Here is a 26,025-nt window from a genome sequence, read left to right on the forward strand (position 1 = left end):
CTTGAATACAATATTAGATTCAAATATAAATAAATGTAATATGAGACATTCAATAAAACCAATGGTTCTCCACAAGATAACAATTTGTTATTTTCAAAATAACATTCAAGATGTCGAACATATAACCATGAATTACAAACTGATGAGATGAAACCAACAAACTCTAATAATTCCTTAAACAACGTTGTTGCCTTATACAACAGCAATATAACAACCAACAACTAAAATGTTATTGTATTATACAACAGCAATACAATAACCAATACACATAAACCAATCCTAAATACAGATTTAACAGTCGGATTGGAATGATAGGATAAGAACCTGTAGGCACGAATGAAACACTTGAAGTGATGTTTCCTGGGACAATGGGTTTGCGTCCACTGTCTGCTAGCTTAAGGGGCTACGTCCTCCAACTAGTTGAAAGCTGAAGCTTTCTGAGACTCTCACATGAGAGGAAAACTGAACTAAATAATAAAATCAAACATACCCTACAATGAGCCTCTTTCCTCTTTTAAAATGCAAACCAAGACTGTTCGGCTCCTCTTTGGTTTTCGTCTTATTCCCTTGTGGCTCTTCAACTTCCCTAAGGCATTTCGTCTTGTTCCTCCTTGCCCCTTTGTCCTTTATATAACATAAAATTGACCGAGTCAATTTAATATTGCATAAAATAAGATTTCAATATTTCTAATGTTCCAAAAGGGAACATTATAGTTTCAACTGTAGTCTTTTGCATGGTGTTGCCTTAATTCTTTGATTGACCACATCCTGATGTCATTTTAAGAAATTTAATTTATAGCGTTTACATTGAGCAAATATGTTATTGAATTATCTTGAAGTTTAATGCTTGATTTAATAAATTCCAATCTGTGGGATTCTACATACATGTCAGATGTGCATGTGCTGTAAGGTTCTGTGCTCACAAGACATAGAAATTTGGCTATTTCTCTTACAATAGTTGGCTCTTGTGCCAATTACTTGCCATATGTACAAATGTTAAATGCTAATTGTAGACTGTTGGGAATTGTAGTGTTAGTGTTTACATGGATAGCATTATTAATATAGAATTATGTTTGTTAATATTAAGTTGTTGAGAAGTAACTTGATATTAAAATATAATAAGTGTTTGTTTGTGAATTGTTAAAACAACTCACGAATATAAGGGAATGTTTATAGGAGGTAGAACAACCATCCTATTTTAATGGATATGAAAAATCATATATATGTATATAATTCATATTATATGGAGTGAGAAGAAATATTATATTAAAGACAAGAGATTTCCACAATCCATAATAGCAAGATGCAATAGTTTGTGTATTTTTCTCCTTGTGTTCTCTAATGCTCCCTGTCATCTTGATGATGGATTAGGAGTGGGATCTAAAACGTGGATGCAAATATATTCTTACATGACCTAATCCAGAAGCTATTGCATCTTAGATATTATATTATTAACAATTATGAGTGTAAAAGTGTGACCGAGTTGTTAATACAACTCATATAGAGATTTACGAGCGAGAATAGGAGGAGAGAATAGATGTGGTTGAACAATCCACCTAGATTTAGTATGAGATGTGAGTGGAGTTGTTATAGGAAATATACAACCCATATTACATATTTGTAATTTATAATTTTGAAATGATATTGAAGAATAATATATTAATATTATTATTGTTACTTAATTTTAACACATTAAAATTCAGTCCTGAAATTTTTATTTGTTGAAAACACTTTTCATTTGATATTTGAAAGAATATAAATGTCCTTGTATCATTCATTTCTTGAATATACAATTGATATTTTACAAAAGAATGAAATGCTGAAAGTGAAGTATCTCACACAAGCCGTGAGTCTAACTACTGTTTTTATACATATTGACAATAAAAGAAAGGTATAACATATGAGAGAAGAGTCAAGGGTAACCAGTCATTGCCTTTTGAGCCTTTGACTGGTTAAGTGTCCTTTGTTGCTGCTCCTGGTCTGGTCCTCGATCTGGTAGCTCCTGGTTCTCATTTTCCTGCATAAGAAAGAGTGGAGTTAGATCTTAAAGATCTAAGCAATGACTGATTATCTACAACCACGTACCCGCACATGTCATATTTCTCTTATTCTGAATACATATAAAAACAATACAGATCACAAAGGAGTAATTTATGAATGTCACGAGCCCGTGCTCGAACCTCATGTAATACTTTTCAAATATTACAGAACAAGATAATTCAACACTCAAAGAGTTGTTTTAGAATATGATAAAAATTGCATAGCTTGCTGCAGGAAGGATCAAGTATGGAGACACCACAGAACGTTACAACAGTGAAAGAGCTAATTCCAGAAGTAAAGTAAAATATGCTAAAGATTGAGAACAGTATTAATGAGATAATGCACAAAATACATACTTGACAAGTATCAAGACGGTAATTTGGTATGGCTGGTCCCTCTAGAACTTCATGGAATAGAACTCATGTTAGAATTTGAAATATGTCACATTCATGAAATTTCTTGTCATACTAATCACTGTGCTGTTTGGGTAATTCATTCCAAATAGATACAGTTGCATATCATTTATCAATCATAAAAGCATTTTATCTTGATGGCATCAGAGTATTTTCTTCTCAACAAACAGGTAGGAGACCTTGGTAATCATGAGCTGCAAATATTTTTGGAGCAGTTCAAAAATGGAGGGTAATGCAGCAGTAACAGTAAGCAATCAGCAAGCAATCAGAAAACAATCAGCAAACCTTTTGTACCAGCAAAAACAGTGCCAATTAATAAAAGTAAATCTTGTGCCTCCAATCAGAGCATTAATTGTTGTCGGTAAAATGTATAGTGTAGCCGACGGGTAGAGTAGTATCCGAACGGGCGCGTGACATTTGAGTCACCCCTTCGGAAAGGTATATGTACACGTCCGAGATGGCCTTTGGAATCATCATTGATCATTGTAGTCATGGTAATCGGATTGTAATTTGCAAGTGCATACATGAATAAAGTAACTGTTCTGAATTGAATCGTGTTATACATGTGTTGAACTTCTTACCCTATGCGGTAAACATTTGGCGCCATTGCCAGACGTACCTGGAATGAAGGAATGAGGATTAATGCCGAATTTGCCAAACAAGGATTGGAACAAGGTAAAAGATAAAAATGAACTAAGTACAGTAAAAGAAATTTTAATTTTAACACAACAAGCAGAGCGCAGACAGAGACTTTAGCAGATTGCCGAGGGGCACCGAAGGGGTGAAGAGGCACAGATGGAGGGAGTCCACTCACCTAGTAGGCTGAGGAGTGCCGAGGAATTGTTGGAAGAAACTCGACAACATTTTAATTTGGTGGAGGAAACAAGGGAAGAATTCTTTAACCTGTATTTGTATACGTCGAGGGAAGAGTGTCCGAACGGAAGGGAAGCAACTCGCACGGCTTGGAGTGCCGAGGGAGCACAAGCGTGGAGTGATCTCTTCATTCTCGATACACCAGACGAACGGATACAGGCGGAGAATAGAACGTCACTTGAAGACTTTTCACCAAAACGTCACTTGAAGACTTTTCACGAGACAACGCGGTTGTTGGAAACAAGACTGTTATACAAAATAGCGCAGAAGACCAGAACAGCGCAGAAGCACAGAACAACGCGGGAGTTCAGAACAGCGTGGGAGCATAGAATAGTGTGGGAGTCCAGAACAACACAATTACACAAGTACCTCAGAATCAAAGGCAAGTAACGATGGCTAGCCCTAAAGAAAAGTTACCCAAGTTTCACGGTGATGGTTCAACAGACCCTATCAGACATTGTAAAACGTGTGAAACCATATGGATGGCAAATGGTGTGACAGATGAGGATGATTGGGTAAGACAATTTCCAGCGACCCTATGGGGTGTGGTGATAGTTTGGTTTTCTGACACCAGTCCTTAGAAACTTAATACATGGGAGAATGTTAAAAAAGAATTTATAGCAGAATTCAGATTGCTCCGAGATGATAATGAAATAGTGGCAGAGATATACAACACCAAACAAGGAAAGAATGAGACAGTCTGAACCTATGCCAGGCGACTGAAAGAATTGATCGGAAAGATGGAGAGTCAACCAGCGGATGGGTTGAAAAAACGGTGGTTTGTGGAGGGGCTATGACCGACTCTTAAAAAGAAAATGAAGATTGTACCACCGGCGTCGTACGCCGATGCATATACTCGCGATATGGATTTGGAAAGTGAACAGAAGACTAGTAAGAAGAAAAAGCATAAGTCCTCTGATTCGGATGATTCACCCTCGGAGAGCAACAATAGCGATGAGGAATCAAACAAGAAGGTGAAAGCCCTACAGAAAGACATGCTTCGGATGATGAAAGAATTCAAAAATTTGAAAAAGAATCCAGATACAGTAAAAGGAGAACTGTGGTGCACAAATTGCAAGGAGGACGGCCATACGAAAGGTTCATGCCCGAAGAAGTAGTTTTGTGACATCTGCCAGGTGGTGGGGCATTCTCTAAAAGAGTGCCCGTTTAACTTGAAAACAAAAGGACACCAATAGGTGTTACTAACGTAGGGAGCGTCGAACAACAGCAACAACGTGGGCAATGATGCAACTTCAGGTGGATATCGAAATAACAATAGACGCGGAAGGGTGGAAACAATAACAATAACAATGGAGGCTGGAGTAGAATACACGCCGTAGCTACTGTGCAGATGGTGTGGTCCAGGGGACCATGAAGATTCAAAATGTCCAAAGCAAAGCATAAATTTATTAAGTATTGAAACATGTGAGGAGAACGTGTTGGCAATCACGTGAGACCAAGCGAGGAAAGCAAAATATTCGAATGCGGAAAAAGAAAAGGAGAGGTTACAAAAAGCTCAAACAGAGATAGAAAAGCAGATGAAAGCAGAGAAGTTACAAGTAAATGACACTGTTGAAACTTCGAAGAGAAACTTGGCGGAACAAAACATGGTGAAATAGATAATGCAAACGGAAGTGCCAATTAAATTAAATGATCTTCTTCTCACCATGCCACAGCTGCGTATGGCTATTATGAATATGACACCGTCCTCGAGAGTGATGGAGGAAGCAAAGGATAGTAAGGAAACAACCACGACAGCAGCAACAGATCGGATGTTACTAGCACTTACGACAGGTAGACACCCAACAATGGTGAAGATGGGCATTTTGGGTACGGTGCTAACGGATACAATAGTAGATGGAGGATCGGGAGTGAACGTGCTGCCAGAAGATATCTGGAAAAACTTGGACGACCAACACTATGGCCACCCACCTTTCAGTTACTTACAACAGATCAAGATGGGATAAAACCCTTGGGCACTTTGATGGCGCAACCAGTAACAATTGGGACACAACCATTTTTACTGGATTTTGTAGTCATTCTATTAAAGAGCAGAGGGTACGACGCCATCTTGGGATGGGGGTGCCTGGTGCAAGCTAAGGTAAAGCATGATTGAAAAAGGAATACCCTGTCAATGGAGAAAGGAGGTAGGAGATTTATAATTGATTTGCATACACAGATGGTAGGAGAAGCAGTAGCGTCCTCGGACTCTGAAGGCGAAGGTGAGAATGACGACGAAGGGAAAAGAAGGATGGAACCAGAGGAGGAAGGGGTATTGAGATTAGAATGAGGAAGGGGTATTGAGATTAGAATGAGGGTCAACTGATGATGACCTAGATTTAGTAAATGGATTGCTACATTGGCAAATGGAAGACTATGAGGTCTTTCCGAGCTGCAACATTTTGAGTGTGGAGGAGGAAAAAGAAGGCCATGAGTTTTCGAAAGAGTACAGTGAACTGAAGAAGGGAGAAGCGTAGGTGGATGAGACACCTGCCCATACGTTCAGTAAAGATAAGCCAATAAAGTATGAAGAGCCGACAGTGAAAACAATGAACTTGGGTGACGAGGAAAATCCGAAGAACATTCTTGTAGGAGATGATTGGAACCCAGTGTTGAAGGCAACAACATTTAGAATATTCATGGAGTATAAAGATGTTTTCACTTGGACGTATAAAGACTTAAAAAGAGTACCACCAGAGCTATGTGTCCATCGGATACCATTAATCGAGGGTGCGGTATCTGTGCGGAAGCGGTTGTACCGAATGAATAAGAACTATGCATCGTGGGCCATCGAAGTTACACAAACAAGGAGGAAGGCATGGCACGACAAACACTTAAAATTAAACAACTTTCAACCCGACTAGTTAGTACTGAAGTATAACAGACGGAAGGGAATCAGACCTAGGAAGTTCAAAGTCAAATGGGTCGGACCATACAAGGTATGGGAAGTTGGATATAACGGGACAATTAAGTTATGGACACTCAATAGGAAGGAAGTAGCAGCCGATGCAATAAATGGTTTGAAATTGAAAGTCTACCATGAAAGAAATAACACACCTCCGTGGACAAACAACTGAGAAAAGAACAACTGTAAATACTGTACATATGTAAGATAAGAGTTAAACATAAATTTTGAGTGCCACTGCGAAGTAATAAAGTAAAGAAAATTGTGTAGTATAAAAACAAATGTCGTACGGGCCTTGAGGGATATATTGTGCAGGAGTTAAAAAGACCGTACGACATCTTGGGAATGGAAATCAAGAAGACCGTATGGCCAAGGACGTCAGATATTATAGACCGTACGACCATGAGGGAGTAGCGTACAAAATTACATTCATAAGTAGAAGGGAAGGCACTGTACGGAATAAAACAAGGAGAATATTTGACATCAAATAGCAGATACTATGGACTGTACGGCTCGATAAGTAGGAAGAGGCAATCAGTACGATGTTGAAGAAGAGCAATACAAGTGAAGGACGGTTTAAAACACCGTACGACCGTACGAAACAGATAGAAGTAGCATATTGGACCGTATGGCAGAAGCAAAAGGAGGAATACCGTAGGTGGAGGAGGACCGTATGGTAGGAGAGTGCCCAGAATTGGTCGTACGACATGTAGCCGCACATTGTGAAGAAACTATTAAACTTAGGAGCCGTATGGGTCATTGGAAACAATAGGGAGGAGAGGATATAGAGCCGTACGGTGGGAGGAGTTAAGTTGTTTCAAAATAACAAGGAAACTGTATAGAGCAGAAAGGAATTTAAGTCAAGCCGTACCAGCACAGGAGGAGCCGATTCAGTAAGGAAGGAGAAGAATTTCTGTGTCGAGGGATAACTGACCCAACGTAGGAAAGAGGAAGTGGAAGAGCAAAAAAAAAAAAAAAAAGACGACAGATTGAAACAGTTCAGAATGAGTAATGCATGATGCCAAAGGGAAGGGTAGACATAAGCAGTTGCCAGAAAGAGTGTGGAATTGGAAAAAAATGACAGAAATAGTGTGTTCCATGCAGTTTGTGTGGGTTCGTTGCGGATATCAGTCATGGGAAGTGTGACCAGTTGATGAGACCTGGAGCTGCTATTGTAGGCATGAGTGTTTGTGTGTCTGAGGTGGCACTTGGAGTAGGTGTTTGGGCGTGAGGCCGTCTTGGTGGATGTATAGAGAGCTCGGGAGGAGTTGATCATCCACTTGAAGGCAGTACGACGACACTTGGCTCAGTGTAATCAGGAGTTGGAAATAGAGAAAGCGGCAAGGGTGGCTATCAAGGTCCACTAAGGAGACAATATTGTGTTAGTAGAGGCTACAGATGCAACGTGGTTTGGAGACCAGTTTGGTGCAGGCACGAGATGAATGTGAAAGTGATGTGATAGAAACAGATCTATCTTGTTGTAGTTAGTTAGTTAATGTATTTTGTTGTTAATTTGTCTTAGATATTTTGTAATTGTCCTCCGGAGACGACTTTTTCTTTTGGGGGGAATGATGTCGGTAAAATGTACAGTGTAGCTGACGGGTAGAGTAGTATCCGAACAGGTGCGTGACACTTGAGTCACCCCTTCGGAAAGGTATATGTACATGTCTGAGATGGACTTTGGAATCATTGATCATTGTAGTCATTGTAATCAGATTGTAATCTGCAAGTGCATACATGAATAAAGTACCTGTTCTGAATTGAATCATGTTATACATGTGTTGAACTTCTTACCTTATGTGGTAAACATTAATCAGTTTCAGATCAAGCTAGATTCAACAATGGAAATTCATGCAAGTCATAAAACGCATGAAATATTCGTATAGAAATCACTGTACCAATTGGAAGCCTGTATGAAAACAACAAGGCATTTATTTTGCAGTATGGATTATTGTCATAAAATAATCAAACATAACCCTCCAGAAATACCATCTATGGCGGCAAATGAAAGAAGATGCTCACATAAACATACCAATAGTGAGCATTCACAACAGACATAACCTCCAAATTGGGTTTATGATAACCCAGATGAAGCTTGCACCAAGAGAAGTAAGGAAAAGCCATGGACAACCATGTATGACAAACAGAACAGGCATATAAGCATGGCGTTTTTAAAAACTAACTGAAGCTGACTTCAAAACATGGCGCCTACAAAGGAAGCAACGCTCCAGCAAGCATCTCATGGTGGCATGTAAGAAAAACCCATAGGAAGATTTGTGTAGTTATAACAAATGGAAGGTTGCTAATGGCAAATATAGCAACAATTTCTAGGAGCAAGGTAAGAAACCCAACTCGGGTTTTTGAAGAATGAAGTATGCAAACTCCACAATAAAATACGAAATATCCTTAACGTCTAGAGATGCCAGAATACCAAAAGTATGTAAAGAGGAAACAACGATAGCAACAACATAATTAAATTCTATTGATGAGGGTATACAATGAAATATGAGTAGAAATGAAAACTCATAACTCTAACATCAGGGTAGCCGAAAAACGACAGCTGAAGAAATTCCAAGCTAAGGCATCAGATTTAGAAGAAATACAATTGCTGACTACCTCCAGTCATGAGGACAACTCCAAATATATGGTCAAACATGGCAACTACAGAAGAGAAATTGTTTCTTCATTCAAGAAACTCAAAAACCCTGCAAATCCAAAATGTTACTTGCAAATAACGTGCTTTCTCATGGTGGCATTTCAACAGAGAAAGAAAATAAACGCCCAGAAATTCTTTTGTTTCTAAAATAATACTGGTGTACATTCAAAAAATCGTGCTTCAAGTAGAATAGAAACCCGAAAATGGCAACTTAAAACAAGTTTTTTCTTCATTCAAGAAAAACGTTACCATTCTGGTGTTGAAGGCGGCTTCTAGTCACGTTTGCAGTTAAAAGCAACAATCCAAAACGTGCTTCTATTGATGGCCGAGTTGAACAAAACCCTCAAACAATGGCTAATATAGAAGGCGGCTTCCAGCTACAATGTGATGAAAACAGTAGAAAAAACGTGCTTCCATTCATGGGATGTGTTGAAAAACAAGTCACAGTTGATGACATGCATAAAAACCCTTGATTCGAATGCTCGAACAAACATTATCATGACAGAATAGTAAAATCTCTCCTAGCAAACCCTAGCTCTTCCAGAGCATTCGAAAAGGCACAATGAAAATACAAATGAAAGGATACTTTTTGTTTTAGGGATATCTCATGAAATACTTGGAGAAGAGTCCGCCACGTTGCCTTTTCCGGGGCAAGTGGAATTTTATTTTCCTTGATTATTTTTCCAATCGATAATATGTGTTTAGATGACCATAAAGGGGTTTGTAAACATTAATGTTTGTTTTATTCATTTTTGCATTTTTTCTATTGTAATTAATATTGCTTATCTTGATAACTTATAAGTCAAATAAGTAATATTAAAATTTCAATGTAAAATTGATGTTAATGTTTCTAAATAGGGGCAATCAAATTGTGACTTATTTGTGGTGCTATATGGGGTTGATTTTGAGTAGGAAAAGGTCTTCTAGTTGGATAAATTCCTAATAAGAAGGTGACTGAGTTGTATTTTTGCCAAGTATTAAGTTTGACTTGGGATTAAGGAATAGTTTAAGGAGGTTGGTTTGGGTAGAATTTAAACTTTGACCAAGCATTTTGGAGGTCTTTATGGCCAGTTAGAGCATTTTTGGGGGATTTTGACATGAGTCATGGGTTTCATTATGACTTAGTACAATTGTTAGGCAGTGAGTCATCTTTTGATAAGATTTGACTCCCTTTTTGTAGCCTTGTTTCCTGATTTCGACCCCCAAGAGATTTGTATTTAGTATTTTGAAACTGTCATACCAAGGGATGGATGGATGCAGTGCTAAAAGGAGAGAAGACTATTGTGACTTTCCATTGTCCTTTGTGTGCTCATTTTTTCTGAGTTGCATCTCTGAAGTTGATGTTCTTTGACCTTTGAAGGCATAATACAGTCAGCTAGATCTACTTTGGGACTCATTTTCTGTGTGCAAGGCTGGTGATTGATGTTTATTTTCTGTGTTTTTCTCAAAGAACCTTTAAATTTATGTCTCATTTTCGCACCTATCTGTGTTAGTAAAATCGTTATGCATAGGTCATAAGTTGTGTAGTTTAATGAAATAATATTGACTATAGTTTATATCTTTTGATATTATTCATTAAAGCCTTCTTCTAAAACACTTTTATGCAGAGATTTTCATCAAAGTTGTATCTCATAGTTGATTGTATGTCACATCATTGTGTTATTAAAACATCAAATCCTTCATCATTGTTTTGGTGCATCACCTTTTTAGTTTAAATAATCCTCTTTTCCGTACTTCCTACCCCTTTTCCTCAAAAGTCCATAGTATAGGTAGAGCATCACATAGCATCAAATAGGAACCGGCCTAGAACCTGGAGGTTCAGTCACCTACATAGTTTACCCACAAACTCGTGATTGTCCCCATGTTCACCAAAATTTCTAAGTATTTAGGTGCTTAATTTTAGGGTGCAAATTCTGGTGCTAACAATTATATATGCAATTTTTTTTAGTTTCAATAGTTTGTGCTCATTGTAATGCTAAATGCTAATTGTAGATTGCATTGAAGCATAAATGTTTTGTGGAATTTCTTGGCATACTGGGCCATAAGGATTGTTCAATTCATGGGGTAAACTTGGAGAAATATCGGAAGCCTAAGAGAACAGAAAATATTAATAAAATAGAAATGATGATGTTCTTTTTATATTTAAAGGCATCACAAAGTTGAATTTGAATTCAGAAAGTTCAGGGGTTATCTACACACCCATAGAACTGTTCTTTGTTATTTTCGCAATTGTGGATCTGACTTTGGTGGTCATGGATGCATGCAAGGACTAGGATCAGTTGCTATGAAAGTATGCGGATTGAATCTTTATGAATTAGGTTTCTCGCCAGCATTCATGTTAGAATTTGCCACTTTTATGCCTGTCATCACAAGGGCAAATAGATCAATGTGAATCCAAAATGAAGGGAAAAGTTCATGGCTTGCTTTAGCCATCTTTTATGCTGCTCACAAGGGCTGAAGCTTTAGCTATCCTTTATGTCTCTTTTTGGGCAGTTAGTCAGCGACACAAAAGTCAGCGACACGAAAAAGTGATCATTGATTTAGATTCTCAAGCTATTGCTGGGGCTCTGGATTGAATTAGGAATTTTTCCATTGCTCCGTGGCATTTGAGATCTATTATTTTCCAAGTTAAGGATTTGTGGCAGCACATATTCAATGTGATTCTGATTTATGCTCAACATGATCAGAATTAACTTTCTGATTTCCTTATCAATTCTGGTACTGAGCAAGAGAAAGTGGTCAAATGGAACAGTTTATGAATAACGAGAATGCTCATATAGGTCAAGTGAGTAGCCACTTGCAAAAGCTTGCCCTGATGACTTAGTTTCTCCGTTTCTGTCTGTTTCCTATCTTCTCTGTTTCTGTTTGTTTCCCTGCAGATTTATGCTGGGTGGGATTCATGCTCTGGATTCTTCCGTCTTAGTCCTTCATACTGGACACAGGTTGTAATTCTTGATTATCCGTAAAAAATTTCAAATCTTTCCTGAAATATATTAATATTAAAAAGGAATTAATATGATGGTTGTGTTGAAATACACTTGGCCAATGACTTAGCGCTCGAACGCTAATCATCGTTTCTAAGAGATGTGACAAACTTTTCATATTTGAAATTGTTGGAAATATCTTGTGAACAAACACTAAAAGAACCTTGTTTTTTCTCAACCAAAGAACCTGGTTTTTGCTTGACTTTTGTTGACTTATGTTCAGTTTCTTTGGTTCTACATCTCATTGTGTTGTTGAACTCTCTTTTTATGTGCAATAGTCTTCCTATCCAACTTTGCCTCTTTGGATATCCTTGAAGCACATTTTGTTTATTGGTGACAATGATGGTGACATCCTCAATATTGTACATCTTTTTAAATTGCCTTCATGAAGTCTATCTTCACCTCAATAATTGCTACATGGCCAACTTAGCTAGGCCTTTGCATGCACAATTAGGGTACAATGCATAGACAATCACGTGCAAGGAATTTTTTTTTTTTGAACGTGTTTGTTATAGTATTGCAAGGTAGGTATTTTGCTTCTAAAGTGGCTTTCATTTAGCCACTGTGAGTATACTCATGCACTGCTTTAAGATTTGGAACATTTTTATCTAATCATTATGAAAATTTGACATGTGACAGAGACAATTTATTTGGCATCAACCCAAAATCTGCCACTCTTCACCAGTTCCTTCACCCTCCATCTTTGCTATGACTTGGAATTAGCTGTTTATCTCACTTGTTTGGAGTGACTCTTACAACTCAATCATCCTAGAGAATGAATCCTCTTTGGAGAAGGTCTAGACTTGCGACCTTGCATGTGATTTGTGGTTATCTTGTTATGATACTTCTTGGAAAGATATATGAAAATCAGAAATAGAGCAGACTTCTTTTAGGGGCTGGTCTCCAATGATTAGATGATAACAGCTGAATTAGATAATAGATGATATGAGCCTCTCGTCAACTCTATTTTTAAGCTTAACTATGCTAGGACATACCCCTTCATTCTAATTAATAGTATTTAATTTACTAATACTATTAATGTCAAGTGTGTGATAACTGCTCAACATATTATACTTAGGAATAATCATAAGCTATAATATTAGGGCCTTGAGTGCATTGTACATGGCATGGACACCACAAGGATTATAGCATGTATGTTTGTAGGTTGCCTCAATCAAGTTCTTCTCTTCTTTATGCACATAGGTCACACTTTTCATGAGTTTCACCACACTTTGATGAGTGAATGATGCCTAATGTTTGCAAACCATCCACATTGTTGCATACACCTGTGATCCATGTATATTAATCTTGGAATAGTTATTATCTAAGGTTATGGTCCCCAGTTTTGTCTCCTCTAGGGGCACATATGTAGGCTCCACTCTTATAATCTTAGCCACAACCTCCTCAGAATAAGGAGAGTGAATTGGGATTTGAATGCCATTAGCAAAGAATTTTTTTCCTATGTCATCATCTTCCGCAACTTTCATTTGAATACTAAATATTGTCTCTAGCATGTTGGAAGAAGAACTTGTCACCCTATATTTTTTCCATAGGCTTTGGTACATCGGACATAAAAAAGGCATGTTGTGCCATCATCTATGCATGTAGAGAAGTGCTACTACTGCTGGCATTAAGGGATGTGATTGTGTCACACTCATCCTCACCAGCAAAAATCTTTTCTATCTTGCCATGTTCTGATGACATTTTTTTCTCATATTTCAACACCCTTGCTAGGGATATGTAAATGTGCATCGAGTCTAGTAATGTAGCCTTAGAATTATAAGCCACAAAATGACACTTGTATAGCTATGCTCCCACTAAACTACTAAGTTCGTTTATTGTCTCCTAAATAGTGAATTGTTTGAGGGGGTTGTTCTTAATATCTTACTGAAGGGACCAATTGCAAAGTCTTCCAATACTTAAGAATGGCAACCGAAATGATAAAGTGCTCTTAATCGAACTCACTGCCTGGTTCTCCTCTCATGCAGGTTCTCATGCTGACTTTGACTTTGAATTTCAATGACTGGATTTTGAGACTCCTTTTGATGCAATTAGAATTGATAATGACACTAAAATAAATGGAATTATTGTTTAACTTCACTTCATTAACTTAATGGCAAAGGCAAGGGCTCAAGACATTGCAAGTTCCCTTTTTTTTCGTTACTTTAGGTCACACAAATAATAGAAACAAAAGAGACACACAAGAGTTGAAATCCTCATTTCTTCAACTTTGTCAAACGAGGTTTTCACTTTTTGTTTTCAAAGTTTTACAAACGTATGGTAAACATACAATCCTAATTTGACTATTAGTCTGAACATCTAAGAAAGTATTAAAAAAACTAAATATTAAGTGCTAATTCTTAAATTTTAAACTTTAAAACTAAAGATAATCTCTTATTTTAGTTTTAGTTTTATTTTCTCAACTAAGATTGCATGAGGTGTAGGAGCAGAGGGTGCACAAAAATGAATGAAAATAAATCTCGATCTATATCATCAATAAACATTTTAAAAAAACAAAAATTATTATTCTAAAATGCTAAATGATTAAAACAGCACCTAAATACACTAAAGCAGCTTTTATAAGATTCTAAAAGGTAAAAAGTAGTTATACATGCTAAAAGCAACATTTAATAATTTATATATGATACAAATAATTTGCATATATGGAGGATGAATTCTAGGTTTGATGGGAGTACAATATAGCATTTAACATTAATATTGAAAATGCAAAAAACTATCATTAGGAATTTTAATAATGATTGCTTGCTGCAAAAGATGTGAATAAATTGATTTGTGAAGTGTTACATTGAAGGCTTGTTGAATCAAATGAGTAACTAATGAAGATGATTTAAGTCTTCCTCTTTTCGTTTGTTCAATGCAACGACGAAATGTTGATGGTGATTTGCATTAAGGGTAGGCATATATATTAAATGTGTTTTTGATGGTTTGAGGTTTGGGTGGGGCTTGTTAATGCTTTAGAATTATGACTAGTTGAATAGGTTTTAAAAAGAAATTTTACCACTGCCCAAGTTGTGTGGACTTCACCATATCCTCAAGATGCTCAGAAGTCCCTTGATTGCCCCAAGGATTTTGAGGCATCCCCCATAACCTAGCAGGAGAGGGAATGTTTTGGAGACATCCCTTAGTTCTGTAGGGTGTTGTGGAAATATCCCCAGTCCATTGAGGGCAGTGAGGCAATAGTAGGTGTGCTTTGCCTTCATTTCTGAACTCCGAATTTTCAGGGGGTGTGTGTCCTTGTGGGACTGTAGTTATTCTTTGCAAACTAAACAAGCAAGTAGTGCTGGATATGAATGAACAAAATTCAAATTTAACCCAAGTTTGGTTCTCAATTTTGTGATTATTATACCAAATTGAATTGCTAGAATTGTAGACATTTTTCCTATCATTTGTTTCCACAAGGTTTGAATCTGGCAGTCTCTAGTTATCTTATTATCAACATTAAAAAGTAAAATTAAATGGAATAAAGCTTAATATATGTAGAAGATTAAATGCAATAGCCATCTTAGATGGGTCTGTTAATTTCTTCTGAAAAGTTAGGTTTTAATTTTTCAAATGCTTCAGCAATCCTACCTTTTCCTTTGTTACTTATATATGCTGACAGTAAACCATATTCTGGACTCAGGTTTCTGCATTTTGCGTAGAATGCATACCTTTGGCATTCTCCATGAATTGCAATTCAGGATTGGCTGATATATTAAGGAGATTAACTTCTCATTTTCAAGAAATTGAAAAGGGGAAATGTCACATAAATGATGGAGTGACAAGAGTTGGTGGGTTAGAAACATCAGTAGGAGGAGGAAGCCTGTCGAATTCTGAAACTTCTATGAACATTTCTCTTTTGAATCAATCTCTCAACCTGAGTCAAAGAAGTCCATTTTTGGATGCTGCTCTTTCTCTAATGGGCTTTCGAGTGCCTCATGTAAGGTGTAGTCTACCTTTCTTTTTTCCAGATTGCCATCTCGTTTTGGTTTCTAATTGAAATTACATTGTTACAGATCTGCAATGCAACAACTGTCTTTCTGGTTAATACACTTATATCTGTTCTTCTATCAACAATTACTTGTAAGTTCCTTTCAAAATCTTCATATGGTTCAAATACAAGTCACGATCCATTTCATGCGACATGGCAAATGGCATCTGCGAGGAGGATTTCTGATTCTCGGCCACTACTTGATCAAGGGTTCCTGCAAATTGGGAGCTTTCTATCATTCAATGACTTTTTTAAACTTCTGGAAGCTTGTGAGAGCATTTTCAGAAACTTGGAAATGCAAGGTAGGGACAAAGTATCCTTCCATATTATGAGTTTGAGAACCATAATTTTATATATTTTTTTAATTCTAGCACTGCATTGGAAAACATTTTCCTCTATCAAGTAGTGAGTGCTGTATTAAGTGCTATTCTAGCATGCATCTGTACATCATTTGGCAATGTGAATAAGTTGCTGGTATCGATATGTGGTAGTTGGTAACACATGAATTCATCAGCCAGGAATTCACATTTTTAGTAAGGCTTGCAGTTTTTATTCCTTCGTTGCTATGTTGTATGGTGTCTCAGAGATCACATATTCTAAGTCACAGATGAAATTTTTAGATGATAGCGATATGCATAGTTAAATAACTTTTGTAGCAGAAATTGTTCTGTATCTTATATTTCTGAGATTAGTTCGTAATCTTCTATTCATAATATTTATAGATGGTAATTGGATTCAGGTACACATGATGGAAAATCTGACAGGTTCTTATCTATTAAGGATACCTTAATAGATACCTTTCATGGTAGGGAAATTTGTTTCAGGCTCTTATCTTTTAGATATAGGGAAAGTATAATGTTTCACTTGTTACAAATTTCTTCAGTGAAATGTTTGTAATCACAAAAGAAAAATATTTTCTGTTAGACTTGGTCTGGATTTATTTGATTTGTCTTTCATTTATGTAAATTGTCTTATAACTGGCTTTTCCAATTTAAGGAGAAAAACAATGACAAATCTATGCAAGATACATAATGTTAATGGAATCCTAAACGTGGTACATGGAATAATGGTATGCACAATATAAAAAGAGAATTCAGCCTTGGAAATCCTTGTTGAAAAAACACAGCAACAATTACACTCACTATAGTAAACTTACCCATTTATAATACAATAAGATATTTCACACTTGTGCTTAATTTAATCCATTTGCAAGTATTTGCAGCTCGTTTTATAGGAAATTGATAAGCAGTATTTGAAGACAACAGGCATAAAACCATGGGCTAGAAAACCACCCATAAGTCTCAATTGTGGCAGTTTATAATCCATTGGAGTGTATTATATGCAAATAACACACCACCTATCCAATAGGATTAACTAATGTTACCAGTTCAGTGGTCTCAAGCCCTAGATCTTGGTCCAACTAGTGTTGAACATGGCTAGCAGTTGGGCTCATTTTGGGTTCAAGCAACGAAAGTACTTTGCAGTCTGGCTATGTCTGCATTTTGTTGACATGCCCTAGGTGAATCCAGGCTGCAAAACACAAATCAGAATGAAGCATTGACAAATTATGACAAGAGATGTACTTTTTGTAATGGCTGTATGTACTGTTGATGGTTGTCCTGCAAATTCAGATAGAAACCAGATGTCCTCATTGTTATATCTTGCATCTAAACTTGTGTTATTGCTTTTGCTTGTTTTCTCTCGAATTGTGAAGGATTGCATTAAACCTAAGACATTATTTGTATTGTGAGGGTTTAAAGGCTTCCATTATTTTGTAAAGTTGCCTGTTAATCTGTTTTTAGCCTTATAGCCTTTTAGTTTATCCTTCCCCAACTGTTAGAATGCCCAGAAATATTTTTGAAAAATGGTTTTTATTGTTTAATAGATTTTTGTTTTTTGTTTTGTAGAATTAGTTTTTTAAATTTTATTTCAATCCTTTGATCGATTTGTCAATTCATAAAAGATTCGTCTATTTTTAACTTCATTAATTTTTGCTCTCTTGAATTAATAATATTATAAGAATTTGCGAGGAAAGTCCATTTTTATTAAATAATTTATCTATAATCAAGGAAAGACTTCTTATTGTTAAAATTAAATACAGATGTTTGGAGGATGCAATGGAATTTGGGTCCCACAAAGGATACATACATGCATATATATGTATGAGTAGACGAACCCAAGGCCCTAAAGTTTGAGAGATGTAAGTCTTTGAACAACTAGTAGGAGATTTTTCAAGTTTCTTTTATTATATAAATGGAAAATTTAGAATATGCGTTTGCTGATTTTAAGCAACAAATTGATGCATGGATTATGTTTCTACACTTGGAGTCCATGAAGTGTTTTCTGAGACCCTTTGTCTTTTGTTTTCGGCACACCACAAATAGAACAGCTAACTTAGGGATTAAGGACTCATCCAACTACCTTTGTCTTAGAATTGTGTTATTCTATGCATAGGTTCAATAGATGTGAGTCTTTGACCAACAATGAGCTGATATTTCATGTTTACATTATTACATTATTACATAAAATAAAATAATGAATTGAATAAGTTACAATGCTATTAGTTAGAATATCTGGTTGCTATTTAAAACAACACATAGATGCACAGGTTGTGTGTCTACATGTTCTTTGAGAGCCTTTGTCTTTTGTGTTTGGAGCACCACACTTTTATCAAATAACAATGTGCCAGTGTAAATATTACTTCATTAAAATGCACATTTTGCTCAGTGTAATTGATATGGATAGGAGATACTTGAGTTCAGCCTATGTCATTGGATTCTTTTCTGGGCCCCGTTGCAGGAGTGAATGGTAGTAGTTGGAGTGGGTTTTTGAGTGCATCAGGGATGGTTAGGGCATGACCTTGCAATCTTCGGTACCCTGTGTTCCAGAACCTTTTAATGAGGTGGAGCTAATGGAGAAAATACCAGCTAATCCAACTATGTGGGACACATTGATCATCTGCAGCCAAACTAATCGGTTGTGAGAAGCTCTAGAGATTCATCCTGGAGCCAAAGCACCAGGAGAAGCACCTGCCAGCTCATTAGAGCAACTACGGTATCATCCTTTTAAGAAAATCACTCTTAATGCAATGAAGCTGTCCATGGCAACTAAGTTTTTGCTGCTACTGCAATGATACCTACTGTCTAAGTTACAAACTCTGCATTTTGGAATCGCCACTTGTAGACATTTGGTATATGACAAAGTAGGGCTGTGTCATGAAAGGTTATTTAATCAGAGAAGTATGAAAAAAATCTAATTTTATGTCAGCTGTGACCAACATGGCCTTGGCAGGAATTACTGGCTTTGCAAGGTTAATGTTGGCACTATAGTGTTGAACACAACATTTTTAACAAGGAACTATTATTGATATCTATTAGATTAGGTTTTGAACAAAAGTAGGGTTCTACTAATGGGTCTTGTCTGTTAGACACATGTAACAGTCGCTACATGACCTTAATCGTTCTAAATCAGCCATACCAAGCTATGCTGGAGGGCCTGAAAATCTAAACTTCACCATTTTACCATGTGATCTGAGTACCATATAGCCACTACGCTGTCTGTTAGCTGATTGCTTTCTGTTCTTTGATTTGATTTACACTTTTGCAGCTTTGTCTGCTTCATAACTTGTAGAAAAGGATGACTTTTGGTAGGATTTGTCAAATAGCTGCTTCTATGAATTCTTGAATATTTGCATCTAAATCCCATTCCTCTTCATTAGACAATTCAAAACTAATTTGCTGGTTCGGATTCTGGTTCATATGCAAGTTCGACATTTGGGTTCAAAATTCGCTCAATTTTTTTATTATAATATATATGTAAAGATTTGCTGCAGAAAATAAGTTCATACACCACTATGCTAATATTAAAGCAATTTAGCAAAATACACCACCACATATATTAATGTTTTAGTTTGAATGGCATGACAAAATGTCAAAATACACCATCAAATCAATGTTTCAGTTCAAAAACTTAAAAACAGTAATGTCAACATTATTAATCAGTCATATGTGATCAAATATTGTCAAAAATCATTAAAGAATTTGTCACCGGTAGGCAGTTGCAGTTGTGTGAGCAAAAATGGTGATGGCTTGGAACAAAAACACTGATGGCTGTAAGGAAAAATGTCTGCACAAAAACATCTGAATCGTCTGCACTACAACGTTGATGAGCTGCACAAAAAAGTTGACGTTCATGAGCTGTGAGAAGAAAACTCTGTGTGTGCGTGAGCCGAAGAAAAGCCCCCGTGAGAAGAAGGAAAATGCTGCGTGTGTGTGAGCGGAAGAAAAACGTGCATGAGTAGAATAGAAGTAGGTTAAACCGTTAAAATAATAAAAACATTATAATAAAAGTTGTAAATGACAGATCATTCATGAAATGTGTTTGAAATTAGCCAAAATTCGTTTTGCGCACATGTTGACTGGTCCACATTCGCTGAAGAAGATTACAAATTCGATCAGGGTCCCTTTGACTGAATTTGAACTGAGTTTGTCTGGAAAAAAGCGATTTGGAGCTGACATCAAACCGAATATGAATGTTCAGCGAATCGACATGCGATTTCGGTGCTAGAAGACCAAATATGGTAACTTAGATTCAAAAGGCCACCATACCACAAACAGACTATTTGGTGGCCAATTTTAAACTTTCAAACCCTATTGCTATGTCATTGATAATGATTAATCTTTTTATATGCAGGCTAATCTAGTCCAATGATTTTCATTTGTAATCATCCGATCCTTATAGTTTATTTGACTTAGGTACATGTGTGTTGCGTATCTCTGCATACAACTGCAAGCTTAGGCTAGGGACAAGAAACTATTTATTGGTTGGATTTGTTTTAAGAGCCATGAGATTTCATAGATGGTAGCAGGCAAAGTCTAGAATTGTAAATGGAACATCGTATAGAGAGCCTAAAAAATATGATTGGTTTTGAGGAACACTACGGTAACATGAAATGCACAAATGAATGCATTGAAAGATCCTAGAAGCATTCAAGCAAATACAAATCAGAAGAATCTGAAAAGGGTTTGCAGATCACTCAATCAAAAATGCTATATAGTGCTTGGAGGTGGATATCAATGACATTTCTAATCCATGGTTGGTCCCCAACCTAGTTCCAAAAGTATAAAAACCTCCAATTTAGTGGACTTGGACCCAATTTGCAGCATTAATAAGCCTCAAAGAAATTTGAGGTCTGCCGTATGGTTGGGATATCAGGTATCCTTTGAATTCTGGAACCACAAAAACTCCTGATTGAGTTCCAAAGTTCCAGTTTCATGCAATCTGCTGGCAACAAAGAAGCCTGTGTATAGTCAGGATATCAAACTTTTTGAACCCCTACCCAAATATGAATAAGTTCGAATTAAAAATTGCCCGAGTCCCTGACATGCTTAAGAGCGACAATTTATTTACTTGCTGACTCCCAACTAAATCGCAAGGGTCACCTTTCCATGCCAAATCTTTCTGAATATTACAAAGTACAACTCCTTAAATGTTGATATGCAATGGAAATGAATTTACTGAGGTGGCAACAAGGTTTTATAAGGAGGAATTATTATTATTTGCTGCTGAAATTAAATGAGCTTAGAAGCTTGTTTACAGAGACAAGTGGTGGTATTTTTGAGTTCATTTTTCTCCATAGTAACTTTCAAAGATTTTTTTTCAGAATATGACTTCCCACAATTAATGAAGAATGGAACGAGGAATCTATCCCCATTGTGCAGCCATATTTAAAGTGGCCCAAGTCAGACCAGCTTGACATTATTTTTGAATCACGTTCTGTAGCATGGAAAGAGACGATCAGCTATGTAGAATACCATAGAGTGGTCTTTGTCTTGGAGGAAGAGGAGGGAGTGCTGAGCTTCATCAGCTTTTCAGGGAAATACGGTTGGAAGGTGATTGAGATGGTCTTTGTCTTGGAGGAAGAGGAGGGAGTGCTGAGCTTCATCAGCTTTTTAGGGAAATACGGTTGGAAGGTGATTGAGACCCTACCCTTGAGGGTTGTTTGGATCATAGAAGCATAAATCGTTTTGGGAAAAATAGGTTTTGCAAAATAAAAACATAAAGACTTGAAGTAAAACAGTAAAAAATTAAGGGTTGCTTCCACATCATAGATATATTGGGAATAAATAAAATTTAGAGTTCAACTAGCAGATTGTAGACAATAGATTGTTCTATGTGGATATCAACACAATTACCAAAAAAGAGTCTTTAGTTGCTTCTTTTAGTTTCTTTAGATTTGTTTCCATAGGAGTCTTCATTGTCTTGCTATCCATCACGCCAAATCTTTTGAGTATGTCCAGAGTATACTTTCCTTGGTTTAAGAAAATTTCATTTGAATGTTGCCTTACTTCTAGTCCCAAGAAATAATGCAATATTCCTAAGTCCTTCATATCGAAATCGGATGCAAGATCTTGTTTACATTTGTCAATAAGATGATCTTCTCCTGCAATCAAAAGTTCATCAACATATCCCCTTGTATTACTTGAAGTATAGATTAAGATCTGCAATGTTTATAGTGAAACCAAGTTTAGTTAAATGATGATCTATTCGATCATACCAAGCTTTGTTTTAGTCCATATAGTGCCTTCTTTAGTTTATATACATGAGACTATTTATTGTTTACTACAAATCCTTCGGGTTGTTCAAGATAAACTTCCTCTTCTATAACACCATTCAAAAATGCAGTCTTTACATCCATTTGATGAATTTTCCATCCCTTGGATGCAGCAATGGCTATAATAGTCCTTACTGAGGTATATCTGGCTACTGGGGCAAAAGTTTCCTCATAGTCTGTTCCTTCCTTTTGAGAGAATCCTCTTGCTACAAACCTAGCTTTGTATTTGTCAATACTTCCATTTGCGGCGTGTTTAATTTTAAACAACCATTTGGAGGAGACAACCAATTTGTTTTTAGGTCTAGGAACTATATCCCAAACATCATTCTTACAGATGGAATTGTATTCTTTTGTCATAGCATCTTTCTATTTTTAATGTTTCTTTGCTTCTTTTACATCAGATGGTTTAGATTTGGATATTTCAGTCATCAATGGAATGTAACTAGAAAATATGTTCGGACATTTTCTTTACCCAATGAATTCAAAAGGAATGGAATTATTTTCTTCAATTAGTTTTCCGTCCCATAGTATACTTTCCTTGGTTTAAGAAAATTTTATTTGAATGTTGCCTTCTAGTCCCAAGAAATAATGCAGTATTCCTAAGTCCTTCATATCGAAATCGGATGCAAGATCTTGTTTACATTTGTCAATAAGATGATCTTCTCCTGTAATCAAAAGTTCATCAACATATCCCCTTGTATTACTTGAAGTATAGATTAAGATCTGCAATGTTTTTAGTGAAACCAAGTTTAGTTAAATGATGATCTATGCGATCATACCAAGCTCGGGGAGCTTGTTTTAGTCCATATAGTGCCTTCTTTAGTTTATATCCATGAGATTGTTTATTGTTTACTACAAATCCTTCGGGTTGTTCAAGATAAACTTCCTCTTCTATAACACCATTCAAAAATGTAGTCTTTACATCCATTTGATGAATTTTCCATCCCTTGGATGCAACAATGGCTATAATTGTCCTTACTGAGGTATATCTGGCTACTGGGGCAAAAGTTTCCTCATAGTCTGTTCCTTCCTTTTGAGAGAATCCTCTTGCTACAAACCTAGCTTTGTATTTGTCGATACTTCCATTTGTGGCGTGTTTAATTTTAAACAATCATTTGGAGGAGACAACCAATTTGTTTTTAGGTCTAGGAACTATATCCCAAACATCATTCTTAAGGATGGAATTGTATTCTTTTGTCATAGCATCTTTCTATTTTTAATGTTTCTTTGCTTCTTTTACATCAGATGGTTCAAATTTGGATATTTCACTCATCAATGGAATGTAACTAGAAAATATGTTCGGACATTTTCTTTACCTAATGAATTCAAAAGGGATGGAATTATTTTCTTCAATTAGTTTTCCGGCCCATAGTGGTCTTTTCTTCTCCTGAAAAGTGTGGGTAAGGTCCATAGGTTCTGCAGAGTTATCTTCCTCCATTAGGGTCTTCCTTTCATTGTCAAGGATTGGTTCTTCTAGTGTCTCTTTTGAATTTGATTCATTCTCATCCTTAGATCTTTTGAAGGCTATATCTTCATCAAATATTACATCTTGACTTAGTTTAGTGTTTCTCTGTTTGGGGATATAGATACGATAAGCTTTAGAAGTTTCACTGTATCCTATGAAGATTCCCCTTTTTCCTAAAGGATCTAGTTTTGTTTTCTTCTCCTTACGAATGTGAACGTAGACAGGGCATCCAAATATTTTAATTGTTTAAGATCAGGTTTCTTCCTGGGAAATGCTTCTTCAGGGGTCTTGAGTTCAAGGTGAGAGTGTGGATATCTCTTTTGTATGAAAACAGTAGTGTTGGAAGCTTCTCCCCAAAGAAAAGTTTCAAGATTTTGATCATGAAGCATGACTTTAACAACTTCAACTATAGTTCTATTCTTTCTCTCTGCTATTCCATTTTGTTGAGGATTGTAGGGAACAAAACGCTCCCTTTTGATCCCGACAATTTTAAAATAATTTATAAAGATATTTGAAATGTACTCTTTACCATTATCAGTCCTAAAAACTTTTATTTTCTTCCTAGATAGCTTTTCTACAAGAGCTTTAAATTTTGTTAAGAGTTCTTCAGACTCTTTACATTTTAAAAAATAAATCCAAGTTTTTCTAGAGAAATCATCCACAAATATGATGTAGTATAAGAAACCCCAAGAGAATGAATTGACATGGATCCGCATAAATCAGATTGAATAAGTTCTAGAACTTGTTTGGTTTTACTTTAACTATTGTGAAATGTGGTTTTAATGTTCCTCCCTAGGGCACAACCTTTACAGGTTCCTTCATGGTTAGGCTAAAGTTTTGGCAATATAGTTACCATTTTCTCTAAAGAGGGCAATCCTCGGAAATGAAGATGTCCTAGTCTCCTGTGCCAGATTTCGTTTTCTTTTAGAGAATCATGAAAAAGAGAGAGTTTGGTTGGTAAAGACATCCATATGTCTGAAACCAATTTTGTGAACATTTTTGATATTTGAGTTCTTAGGCCAAGTGAAGACTTTTCCCTCCATAAATGTGATTTTTTATCCTTCATCTTCAAGGGCAGATATGGAGACCAAGTTTCCTATTATACTTGGTACATATAGTACCTTAGTGAGTTCAATTGAGATTCCTGATTTCAGATTTATATTACTTGTCCCTATTTCTTTGACTGGCTGGTGTCATCTCCAATAGTTACTTCATCAACATAATCTTTGATTGAATCTAATTGTTCTTTGAAACCAGTAATATGTCGAGAAGCTCCACTATTAATTACCCAAGTACTTGCTCTGTTTGATGCTTCACTGGAGAGGGCTGAATAGAAAGCTTTATTTTCAGAATTTTCATTCGTGTTTTGGATAGTTGCAAATGATGCTGGTTGCTTAAGTCTATCAGGACATTTAGATGCTGGATGACCAAAAATATCGCATCTAAAACATTGCATTTTGGAGAAGTCTGGTTGGTTCCTCTTTCCTTTGAACTTTTGTTTTCTCTTCTTATTTACTTGTGTAGAGAGAACTTGTACGTCTCTTTTGACGGAGATATATTTAGGCCTTGGGCTATTTGCATACACTCTTCTTGTACACAATCAGCTTTGAGTCTTTCAAATTTAGGAAATTTGGTACAAGAGCACACCCCTTGTCTGAAGGTATCCCACGATGGTGGAAGACCTTTTAGAGCCATTATTGTTAACTCCTTTCCATCATAGATATGTCCTATTGTAGAAAGTAGATTTTTTAAACTCAGTTATTCTCATAAAATATGAGGAAATTGTCTCTCCTTTATTCATCTTAATATTTGAAATTTTGTGTCTTAATATGATAATTCAAACAACATTATTGATCTCAAACATATTTTCAAGGGCTTTTACATCTCATGTGTAGTGTCTAGTTCTGAAATGATTGGAAGTAAGTGGGTTTTTATGCCATCCACAATTAGCTTCATAGCCTTGTTGTTGTCACTTTCCCATTTTTCCAATCCATCATTTCCTTTGGGTGGTGGTTCAGATTTCTCAATGAATTTATTTAAACCATTTTCTTTCAATTTAATTTCATTCGTAGTTTCCAACCCGCA

The 26,025-nt window shown here is 36.3% G+C and overlaps 1 protein-coding gene across 2 annotated transcripts in view; it reads left to right on the plus strand.

Annotated features, from left to right (window-relative positions):
* The window catches only part of LOC149544327 (acyl-CoA synthetase family protein), a 135,464-nt gene that overhangs the window by 20,497 nt on the left and 88,942 nt on the right, over window positions 1–26,025 (plus strand). Inside the window, exons 2-4 of one of the 2 annotated variants that reach the window (XM_089798788.1) lie at window positions 15,515–15,811; window positions 15,888–16,164; window positions 16,602–16,667. In XM_089798788.1, coding sequence (XP_089654914.1) covers window positions 15,557–15,811; window positions 15,888–16,164; window positions 16,602–16,667 — 598 coding nt within the window. In that variant the 5' untranslated portion in view covers window positions 15,515–15,556. The remainder of the gene's footprint in view (window positions 1–15,514; window positions 15,812–15,887; window positions 16,165–16,601; window positions 16,668–26,025) is intronic. The other variant, XM_089798789.1, reaches the window with a different exon arrangement.

This window comes from Cupressus sempervirens, chromosome 8 (genome assembly GCF_028749045.1).
Source record: "Cupressus sempervirens isolate cs-2001-9-10 chromosome 8, ASM2874904v1, whole genome shotgun sequence".
Taxonomy (NCBI): Eukaryota; Viridiplantae; Streptophyta; class Pinopsida; order Cupressales; family Cupressaceae; genus Cupressus; species Cupressus sempervirens.